At 39.4% G+C, this 10,889-nt stretch overlaps 1 protein-coding gene across 4 annotated transcripts in view; it reads right to left on the minus strand.

Moving 5' to 3' along the window:
- LOC149932442 (B-cell receptor CD22-like) overlaps positions 1–5,630 on the minus strand; it is a 54,252-nt gene extending 48,622 nt beyond the window's left edge. For all 4 annotated transcript variants that reach the window (XR_016472884.1, XM_090156233.1, XM_090156234.1 and 1 more), the window contains exon 1: positions 4,929–5,630. Coding sequence is in view for 3 of the 4 variants with exons in the window: in XM_090156233.1 (XP_090012359.1) it covers positions 4,929–5,196 (268 nt within the window). In the remaining variant the exon portion in view is untranslated. The remainder of the gene's footprint in view (positions 1–4,928) is intronic.
- Positions 5,631–10,889: the final 5,259 nt, after the last annotated feature.

Genomic DNA, 10,889 nt, shown 5'->3' on the forward strand with positions numbered 1-10,889 from the left:
TTTAAAAACCACCGTTCCTATTGTTTTATTCTACTTCTATCGTACGAGATAGATAGAGAGAAAAGTCTAATTTTTTCTTAGTACCGTTAGGGTTTATTTTTATGGAGTCGGAATTGAAAAAAGTAAAATAAGCGGCGGCCGTATAAGAAGGAATAAGCCAAGGAAAGAAATGTATTTTCCGGATGAAAAACACTGCCTTTTTTCAGGTTTTTTCCTTTTAGTATACGCTGCCCCGAACGAACTAAAAACAAAATATATTTCTCCAACTTTTTTCGTGGCCAATTCCTCACTGTTTTTTTCGCTCCAGGTGTATGTATGGTTAAAATAATAATAATAATAATAATAAATATCCATAAGAAGGCGTATAGAAAAGTAGCCTAGATAACTCGGCGGCTCTGTATCTTTCGAGTCTTCGGAAATCTTCGCTAATATATTTTGGGCACGTACTTAATACTACACTCTTTTTTATTCTTCTTATTTCCAAGTCCCAGAAATACCCCGGCAGTGGAATACTAAAAAACCAGAAGTTGGGAGAAAAAAAAGGTTTCTGGCGGGATTTAGGCCAAAATTCATTCCTTCGCGTTTTTAAAGGCTTATCTCCGAGGCTGGGTTCCATTTTTGACAATCTTTGTTCTTCTCGAAGATTAATCGTCGGGTTCTTTCATCAGAAGGTGACAAAAAACGCGACCCAATATCGATTCCCCGCATTTAATACTACGCTCGTCCCTGTAGCCTCGGGCTTGTACGTGTCTTCTCGCGATTCGTTTTCTCCCATACGTAACGTAGATGGTCGCGGGGGGCTGTTTTCTCTCCCTTTTTCATTCATTCAATCGTACGAGCCTCTATTTTTATCCCCGGAAAATATTTTTTTTCAACACTTATATCCGCCGTCGAGATAGATTGATTGTTCTCGCGTTTGGCTGTTTTGAATTTCTACACAAATGTTTCGGGGCAGCGTCGACAGGCGAAAAAAAAAAGAGAAATTTCCTTCGGCCGACTCCTCTGTCGAAGCCAAAACGCTTTTACTAAAACGAAACCGATGAGATAGAACCAAAAGAAAAATCGATGGGCGATAAAATGAAAAAAAAATGTATATATAAAAAAAACTTGAACCCGGAGGAGAGAAATCGGAAGTGGATTTTAAACACTGTTACTGCTCGGGCAAAAAGGGCAAAGTTTTCGATAACTCAAGAACGAAAATAAAAGTATTTTTGGTACATCTTTGAAATTTGAGCTTATATCGATCCCGAAATCGCGACGGCTTAAGGTCAATTCGCTGTTTTATCAGCGATAATATTTCGAGTTGACGCTTAAACTACGTGTAATTTAATTTTCATCTCTCGCTTTTAAAAGTTTTAATACACTTAAAACTAAACCCACGCGAAATATTTCTCGAATAACAGCGGAATAAATTTATATTATTTTAATGGATTGTACGAGTCGGGGATTGTCTTAGCGCGCAAAAATTCAGGAGCGGGTTTTGTAAGCCGCTTAAAAGTTTATCACGATACAGAATTGCAGTAAATATCGTTTCCCCTTTGAGCGAGCGCCATCTCTCGTTCTCTTTTTAAGAATATTAAAGGCGAACCGACTTAAGCCTCAAAAATCCATTTCCAAGGAATGTTTTAATGGTCGCTTAAAGGTATTTCTTTTTAGCTCGCTCCCTTCGCGTATTCATCGGACGCGGTTTATTCTAAACTAACAACTCATCTTAATACGAGAGACGCCCCAGTCGCGTACGTAGAGTCTTCGGACCTAAAAGAACGACTGGCATTTCGTACCATCATTAAAGGAAATGAGTTCGTTAAGGAACAAATAGCTTCTTCTCGGAAGAAGCGATTCCGCTTCGCCCCCCTCTGGCACAGTTTGCTTTTATTATTTTTTCTTTTTTGGAGTCGGTTCGAGGCTCGTAACGGGACAAATAGACGCTATAAAAGAGGTTCGCTTATGTTTTAGTTTTGTTTTAAGGCTCCGTATAATGAAGGAAAGAGAGACGTCGCTATCGTTGAAGATGCGTTAAGAGCGGTGGTCGCGACGGACAAACCGAAGCTATTAGTATGCAAAAACATGCAAATTAGCACTAATTAGCTCGTAAGCTTGGCCCGCGCGCGCTCGCCTCCAATCTTTTCCAAGAAGAGTTTTCTAACGACTTGTAGTATTTCGGGTTTGCCTCGTACTCCCCGCTTTTATAAAACACGTCAGCCCCAGTTTGCGACGTTTCTTGTCCCCTTTTCACGATATAATTCCCTGGTTACGGTTAAACGTATAACGCGGACAGTGTGCCAGGTTGAGCGTCCCCCGCGCTTCCTTAGATTTAATGTTGTAAACCTCGAAGATTTAATTTTAATCGGATGCAAAGTAGGATGAGCCGAGCGAATTAATTTAATGATATACTTGGATTTTCATTTTTAGGAAGCGCAAACAATGTTTGAAACCAGGCGCGTTATGGTCTTTTAAAATCGGTGGGTCTTTGGGGGCGTAACTGTAAGATGAAATAATGGAAATTCTACGCTGTTTAGATTATATCCCGAGAATAGAACGTTTTATAAAATCAATTACCAGTGTTTTCCCACTTTGAAGTATGGGAGTTGTGCTCGGTTACGTAAAAAAATGTCTATAAATACCTTTGAAAATGTAAAGACCGAAAATGATCTAAAGTTTTGAAACGAAATAATACAGAAGTTGCAAGTCCCACAGTCTGGCTGGTTTTGCTTGGATTTTATAGAATGGGCTATTGTAAATTTTTAATGATTTTTTGCGGGATAATTAATTAAATTGTGTTGTGGTTCTAATTGGCTTATTAGGAGCGAGAAAGACCATCGCTTACACCGATGCTATTCAAATTAATCTAAATTACATTTAATACAGATCCGAGGGTGGTAAACGAGGGTAATTCATCAACGGGACTTTTTTCCTTAAATAGTTTTAAATTTACTCCATCTACAAATTAGGTTAGACACATTTCCTAAATATTGTCAAGCGAATGGGTTTCTTATGGAAATTCAGCTCCATCCCGTCTGTCTGCTATTTTATATCATTACGATCCAAATCAGTATTTTATATTTAATTGATAATAAATTGTAGAAACGAAGGTAATATATTCTCTTAATATCATTTTTAACTACGCCGTTACGTAAAACACTCCATTACGATTGTATTTAAAAATTAACGAACCATTTTTGTAGGTTTAATTCTTTTATTTCCCTGGCACTCTCCGCTTAAGGGTCACCGATATGCGAAAGACATTTGTCAGGTGAAAATTCGTTCTTCGCGAGGCGTTCAGGAGAGCGTTAATCTCTTACGTAGTCCTTTCGTTAATCTGCACTCTAATTCACTTTGAAAAGCCGCGAGAGCGCGCGCAGACAGAGGTCCCGCTAATAAAGCCACCGTTAATTTTAATCATTATCGTCTAAGGCGTATGTATATTTTGGGCCCCTCCCCCGGCCCTTTTACTCATTCCATTATTAATTCATGACAGATTCGTCCCGGAAACATTCCTGACGATTAATAATTCTCTTTGGACGGAACTCGGCGTCCTTAACATTCGTTGTCCGACCTGGATTGTAAATTGCTAAGTAGCTCTACGATGATTATTATTATCGTACGTTTCGCAGAATTTCGCATTTCTTGTTCCACCAACCCGAGAATGCTCGCTACGTGGATTAAAATTGCATCAGTTCCTCGATAAGCATCTTAGTTTTAGTTGGGTTCAAGTTTCGCGAAAAGGATGATTTTATAGATCATTTGGTTTTTAATAAGCAAAGGCACTTTGTGATATTTGCTTTTATCCAAAGTATAATTTCGTAGTGTTTCGGGTCTTCTTAGCCTGTCTTACGTATATTTGAGGGAGTACGAAAACTTAACACGAGGGAAAAGGGATTCTACCGTAGACCTTGCCAAAAAAATTACATTTCAGCCAAATTGAAAGAAATTGGAAACAATATGAGGCAGATATTTTATTTTCTACGTTCCGAAACCGTGTATGGAGGACTTTTCGATAGGTTCGCTTTGGCTATTTCGGGGGTGCCTCTGGTTTACTTCGGATTCCGGTCGTGATATCGCATTCCGGAACCGAGTAAGCGTAACCATCGGCTTTATCGCGGATCCAATAATGCGAAACCCAGTCGTGCCTTATGGCCAACATCGAAGAGCGGACACCCCTCCCCTCGAGCCGGTCACGCTCTTTTATTTTATGGCCTTTGAATCGAGCTCGGGAGACGTTTAGTTTAGATTTTGACGATCCACCCCAACTAACAAGAAGACGACCCGAGGTGTAACACACCGATTTGGTTCAAACTCGGGGGTTTGATAGACCTTCATGTTACTTGAAAAACCCTAAAGGGAAATGTCTCCATAGTCAACCGTTTTGGCATGGCAACCATAAATGTTTTTGACAAAACAAATAGGAAATTTTCCCATTGAATATAACATGGGAATCTGACCAATTTTAAGGGTACCCCGTGTAAAAAAATTAATTTTTTTAAAATGCTAGAAAATATAAATAAAAAAATAATACAAAAGTTCGAAATTGATTAAAATTTTTACAGAGGGTACCCTTAAAATTGTTCAGATTCCCATGTTATATTCAATGGGAAAATTTCCTATTTGTTTTGTCAAAAACATTTTTGGTTGCCATGCCAAAACGGTTGCTTATGGAGACATTTCCCTTTAGGGTGTTTCAAGTAACATGAAGGTCTACCAAACCCCCGAGTTTGAACAAAATCGGTGTGTTACACCTCGGGTACTCTCCTTGTAAGTCTACCACCGTTCCAGCCGTATAAACTTTAAATCGAGACTGATAAAAATTCGAAATCTCTATCGTCAAAAACATGGAGGGAATCCAATGACAAAAACTAATCGTATTTAAGTTAAGCGAGTTAAGATAATCCTAGATATAAATAGTAAGCGAAACGACAGTATATACTGACCTGATAAAATCTGTGAGCAGTTGGTGGTCGTAATACTAAACGTCAAGAGTAGAGTGGACACGGTAATGAAGCGTACGCTGAGACGTCCGTTCGCGGTCAACCGAGTCGCGAAACCACGCGTAGAAGCTACTGTATCACGAAATCGTGACGGACGGTACCCGGTAGTTTCCCGTTGATGGTCAGACCATCCTTCTCCCCTAAATCCGTGACCAGCAGCATCCTTCCTCGGAACTTCGGTCTCTTCGACGGTCGAATTCGGACACGGCATCTTCAACCTTATTTACGTGATTCGGAGACGATCGAAAGTCTTTGCGCGTAAAAAAAGCAACTTAAAAACGAACGAAACTAAACTTTAATCCGTGGGGAAAAGAAATTCAGCGGGCCCGAACCGAAACTGAAACGAGTTCTCATCCACCAGAGATCCGTCCGCATCCCGCACTGATCACATTCCTCCGGGCTGTACGGCGGGAGCGTCCGACGCCCAAATTATATCTGGCGGCAGACACCGGGGGTGGCTCGCTCCGAAGAAGGGGGCTTAGTATCAGTTCTTTAGCGGAACCCTTTTAACGTTCGGGATGTTGGAACGTTCGCTCGCACGGGCCGAGAATGACGGAATTCTCGGAGGCTTCTCAGCCGGAATCTTTCAGCGCCGACGCTCCAATCTAATGTGCGCGTCTCGCCCTTCGATCCGCGGGTTTTATAAAGCGCCAAACTGGAATGGAGTGCGGGCCGCGCGGAGTGAGACGCCTGCCCGAAGGTGGAAGCTCGGCTAAAGTTCGCCACCAAGCTGGTCGCGCCCTCTGTAGCCGGGAATAAACACTAGAAAACGCCCGGGGAATATAGCTCGCCGAATAAACCGAGGGAATTCCTTTACTTTTTCGTATTTTTTCGGAGGTTTTCTCGCTTATCCCAAAAGGAAACAACTTTGTTGCTCCGATGTCTTTATTCTTTCAAGAGCGTGCCAAAATAAAGAAGCCGCGGGTATTGGCGCTAATACCGGCATTCCGCGTCCAGTTTTTCCCAAATTCAATCTAACAAATGGAGCCTTTACGCGGCTGCCTGCCCCAAGATGCCGACGCCGACGAATATGCCGAGTTACGCTTCCAGACGAAATAACCTCTTTTTACCAATTTATCAAACGGCTCAGGTAGAGTTTCCGTAGAAAGGAACTATAGTTTCTCCTACTTAGGTATTGCCGACGCGATTCCCAAAAGAGAGCCTGTTTGAATTAATAAATTCTTGATTTCTTCGTCTAACGACGTGGTACCGACGATCTTCCTAGAGACGTTGTCCAAACACGGGAAAGGTGGAAACCTTTCCCGTGTTTGGACAACGTCTCTTGGAAAGAATCTTTATAGCAACTCCTCACATCTGACCTTTGCGGGTTTTTACGAAAAACTTACAAAGCCCTTTGGGCGCTAACGACGTAAGTCAAGTTAATAGACGCTTCGATACAAATTAAAAATATGGAGTTTCTGCCACCGTAACTTGACATAATAATAATCAGCTAGGCTAATACTAGAGGTCTTAAATTAACGTTATTTAGGAAATCAGTGACGGTCTTTCGTTTTGCCATGGCAACCGAAAACGTTTCTGACAACATGATTTGGGATTTTTCCATTGAAAATAACCTGGGAATCTGAAGGATTTTAAGGGTCCCCCCCCCCCCTCCCTGGGAAACCTTTTAAAAAATGAAAACAATTATAATTTCAAAAACGTTAAAAAAAATATAAATTGATTTTAAAAATTAAATTTAATCAATTTTAAATGCAATTTCGTCAGTTGGGGGACCCTTAAAATCCTTCAGATTCCCATGTTATTTTCAATGGTAATAATTCCAAATGATGTTGTCAAAAACGTTTTCGGTTGCCATGGCAAAACGAAAGCCCGTCGCAACTTTTCCCTTGCAGGTTTTTTAAGTTACATGGAGGTGTACACTATACCCGAGTTTGAACAAAATCGGTGATTATCACCTCGGGTCGTCTCCTTGTTAGTGCGTTACGCGGTTTACGCCTATGATCTAGGGTTTGCTGGAGTGAAATTACATTATTAAACGATGCAAAAATACACTAAAACAGGAATAACGGTTGGTTTTGAGTTTTGTAATCTTGTGCGACGTATTTTAGGTACATTTTAGCCAGAAAGATTCAAGAAAATTACCGATACGTATCTCTAGCTAATACCAAGGCATCAACTTAGGCCTAAGTCATCGAGCGACTTTTAATTTAGGTGGCCGGGTTACAATGTGCAGGAAGGTGGTGGCAAGCCCTTCACCGTTAACCTCCGTAAGTTTTTTGGAAGAGGAAACCGAAGAACTCGAGGGAAAACCCCTTTAACCAGTGGGGAGATTAGATAAGCTTCTCAGACACGATTGGTCTACGATAGATAGATAGAAACGATTCATAATTTGAGTTAAGTAAATTGAAATAAATAAGTTTTAAAAATGATCCAAATGTTTACATTTGGTATATTTTCATCAAACTTATTGCGAACAATCCCCTCTATTTTTGCTGTCGCGTGTTAACGTCTCGCGCCACGCGTCTTTAATATTTTTTAAACATTTTCAATTTGTCAATTAGGCCTAATGGACGGATTTTGAAATGACGTTTTAGCGCTTGACACTACAGGTACCTGTCTTGGGCACACAGCCTTCTTTGCGTGCTTTTTTGACCATAACATGTAGAGGTATTTTCACGCGCAAAATGAATTTTAAAAGCCGTCAATTAAGTTTTTCGCCTTGAAGGCCTATCGGCCGAAGTACCACATATTTTTCCCCAATAAAGCTTAGTTTTCTCCCCCACTTCTTGGTCTCTTTTCTTCTTCGCGTTTTTACTCTTAAAATATTTTAATCACGCAGAGTAGGAATATATTAGAACAAATTAAAAGAAAAAAGCTAAAATATAGCTATTTAAGAAAGCTATTCTTTGATAAAGAGTAAATGATAAAATTTATCATTAGCGAATAATTTAGAAAAACGGCGTTTCCTTTGATTAGTTAAGAATGGTTTGAAATTTCTATGAATTTTACCTGATAACAGCAAACACCTTGGAGGGATAATACCTTTTTGGCCGTTATAAATTGAATGAAATGAATTTGTTGGGAATGAAATATAGCAGCGGCATCCAGTCACTGGATAGAGTCGCCATTCGGCCGGTAGGAAGCCGGTAGGCAGCCGGTACCTTAATAATATCGGCAGTATCCTATTTCCCCGAGCGAAATTCCCCTACTTTATGCTAGAAAGCTGACACCGAGCGGAGTAATAGTTAAGATTCCATCGGTTTCTAGGAGAGTCTGCATCTCTCAATCCACGCCGAGTCCGAACTATCGAAGCAGAGCGGTCGTGTTCCTAGGTATGCTTCCGGGAATTTTCTAACTCTCATTCCAAGTTTGAATTAGCTCGTTCATTAAATAGTAAATGATTCGAAGGAGAACTACTTAATATCGGAGAGACGAGATCTCCTTAAATTATACGCGAATCATAACTTTGATCCGTGACTCCCCGACATCAAACGAATGAATGTTTGAACGAGCCCGCCTCTATATTTGGCAACATGTGTCTCGAAATACGGCTCCAGCTTCGCCGAAATAAAGGTAGCGTCCGAAAAGAGGAGTCCGAAATATTTAAACGAGACTAATTCAAGACGCGTGTCTTCTCTAGCTCCGAAGCCGGTCTGTTAGCTCTTCTAGTTCGCGATCCGAATCACGGATACGTGCCGTCGCAAATTCGTTTGATTAGAAATTCCCTTTTCTCCGCAGTTCAACTCGTTCCATCTCCCTTTGAAATATTTTTGTCACCTAATCTAATATTCTCCAATGTTTTCCACGGAAAATTTGTTCCTTTTTTTTCCCTTTCTCGCCGTCTTCAATTTTTCTTCGGAAAAGGTTCTTGGCTTTGATTTGAATAGTTTATTTCTCTTCTTTTTTTGGTCGTCTTTACGTCGACAGTCCGCGTAGCGTCGAATATTTGACGAGACGAAACTCGGAAGAAATAAAGGCTAACCCAGGTTGACGCGAGGATAACGGGCGAAGAGAAGATTGAAGGATGCGGCGCGGTTCTGTACGTGAAGGCGAAAGGCGATGGATAGAGGAGAAGGCCCCGAAAACTCTATAATTCATAGGCAATTCTGGTAATGCACCTATCGTCGAGCGAAACCTCGGAGAGCAGTTGCCTTCGATGTATCTCTTTCGGACGATGACGCTCCATTCGTCATTCCGCGTCGAAAGATTTAGGCTAAAGCGTGCTCTCTCTCTCTCTCTCTCGGTGCCGCTTCTGCCCTTGCCGCCGCTTGGGGGACACCGCGCACCGACTTTCTTGTCGAAATCGTGTCAAAGTTTTGATTTAGTCACCGATACCTCACCGTCCCTTACCGCGCTTTCCTCCTCTGGGATATTCCCAAAAATGTTCCAAAATGTGTATCCCCTTAGGCTCTTTATACGTGACCGTATCTTTAAGCCTTTATGTATACGTGTATATTTATTCGCTCTAACATGTTTTCGTCTCTTGTTAAATGATGGAAAAGTCCATTTTCAACTAATATTACGCCGTTTTTTTATACGCGTACCCAGTTCCGGGTGGATAATTTATTTTCCAATATTCCCTGACTTTGCTCTGTTTTCGTTGACCATTATTTAGATATTATCATTAACCCCTTTAAAGCCAAAATTAAGGAATTTTCTTATATTTTAATATTTAGGTTTTAGACAAAGCTTAGTTTTTTAGATCACCTTCATAAAGATTATCAAGATATATGGAAATTACCTGGTTTTTTACAAACTCTTTAAAATCCCTGACTTTTTCAACCTTTTTACAAATTCTTTAAATTCCTTGACTTTTCTAAGACTTTTTATTAATTCTTTAAATTCCTTGACTTTTCTAAGACTTTTTACAAATTCTTTAAATTCCTTGACTTTTCTCACTTTTTACAAAAATTCTTTAAATTCCTTGACTTTTCTCAGACTTTTTACAAATTATTTAAATTCCTTGACTTTTCTCACACTTTTTACAAAAATTCTTTAAATTCCTTGACTTTTCTCACTTTTTACAAAAATTCTTTAAATTCCTTGACTTTTCTCACACTTTTTACAAAAATTCTTTAAATTCCTTGACTTTTCTCACTTTTTACAAAAATTCTTTAAATTCCTTGACTTTTCTCAGACTTTTTACAAATTATTTAAATTCCTTGACTTTTCTCACACTTTTTACAAAAATTCTTTAAATTCCAAGACTTTTCTCAGACTTTTTACAAAAATTCTTTAAATTCCAAGACTTTTCTCAGACTTTTTACAAATTCTTTAAATTCCTTGACTTTTCTAAGACTTTTTACAAATTCTTTAAATTCCAAGACTTTTTACAAATTATTTTTAAATTCCCAGACTTTTTACAAATTATTTTTAAATTCCCTGTCATTTTACAAATTCTTTAAATTCCCTGTCATTTTACAAATTCTTTAAATTCCCTGTCATTTTACAAATTCTTTAAATTCCCTGTCATTTTACAAATTCTTAAAAATCCCTGACTTATCTCTGACTTCTTACAAATTCTTGAAATTCCCAGGAAATTTTAAGGGCAATTTTTAAATTCACTATTTATTCCCTGATATCCCTATTTTGTGTGACCTGTGGCAACCCTGCAGTTATCCGCGAAAAGAGTTGGTTGTTGACTATGAACGAGACCTCGTCCTTCTTTTAAAGCGTAACATTACTTTTAGGGCTAATACTATTGTAGAAATTGAAGAAAACTTAAGTGGAAGGCGAGCTATAACGTTGGACAGTTTAATTTATCGCGCTTTCTTTCGCTTTTTATTTTTGGGTTGTAGTCTCTTTGATTGGTTTCGATCGGACTGGGAGGGGATTTATTATTTATCCAGCCTTATTTTATTGACTCATTTTGCTTGGTTCTTTTTCGCATTTTACTGGCGATATTTCACGGGGCTCCAGGAAAAACCTTTCAATATAGCCTTG

This window comes from Leiobunum rupestre, chromosome 8, assembly GCF_980474605.1.
Source record: "Leiobunum rupestre chromosome 8, qqLeiRupe1.1.hap1, whole genome shotgun sequence".
Lineage (NCBI taxonomy): Eukaryota > Metazoa > Arthropoda > Arachnida > Opiliones > Sclerosomatidae > Leiobunum > Leiobunum rupestre.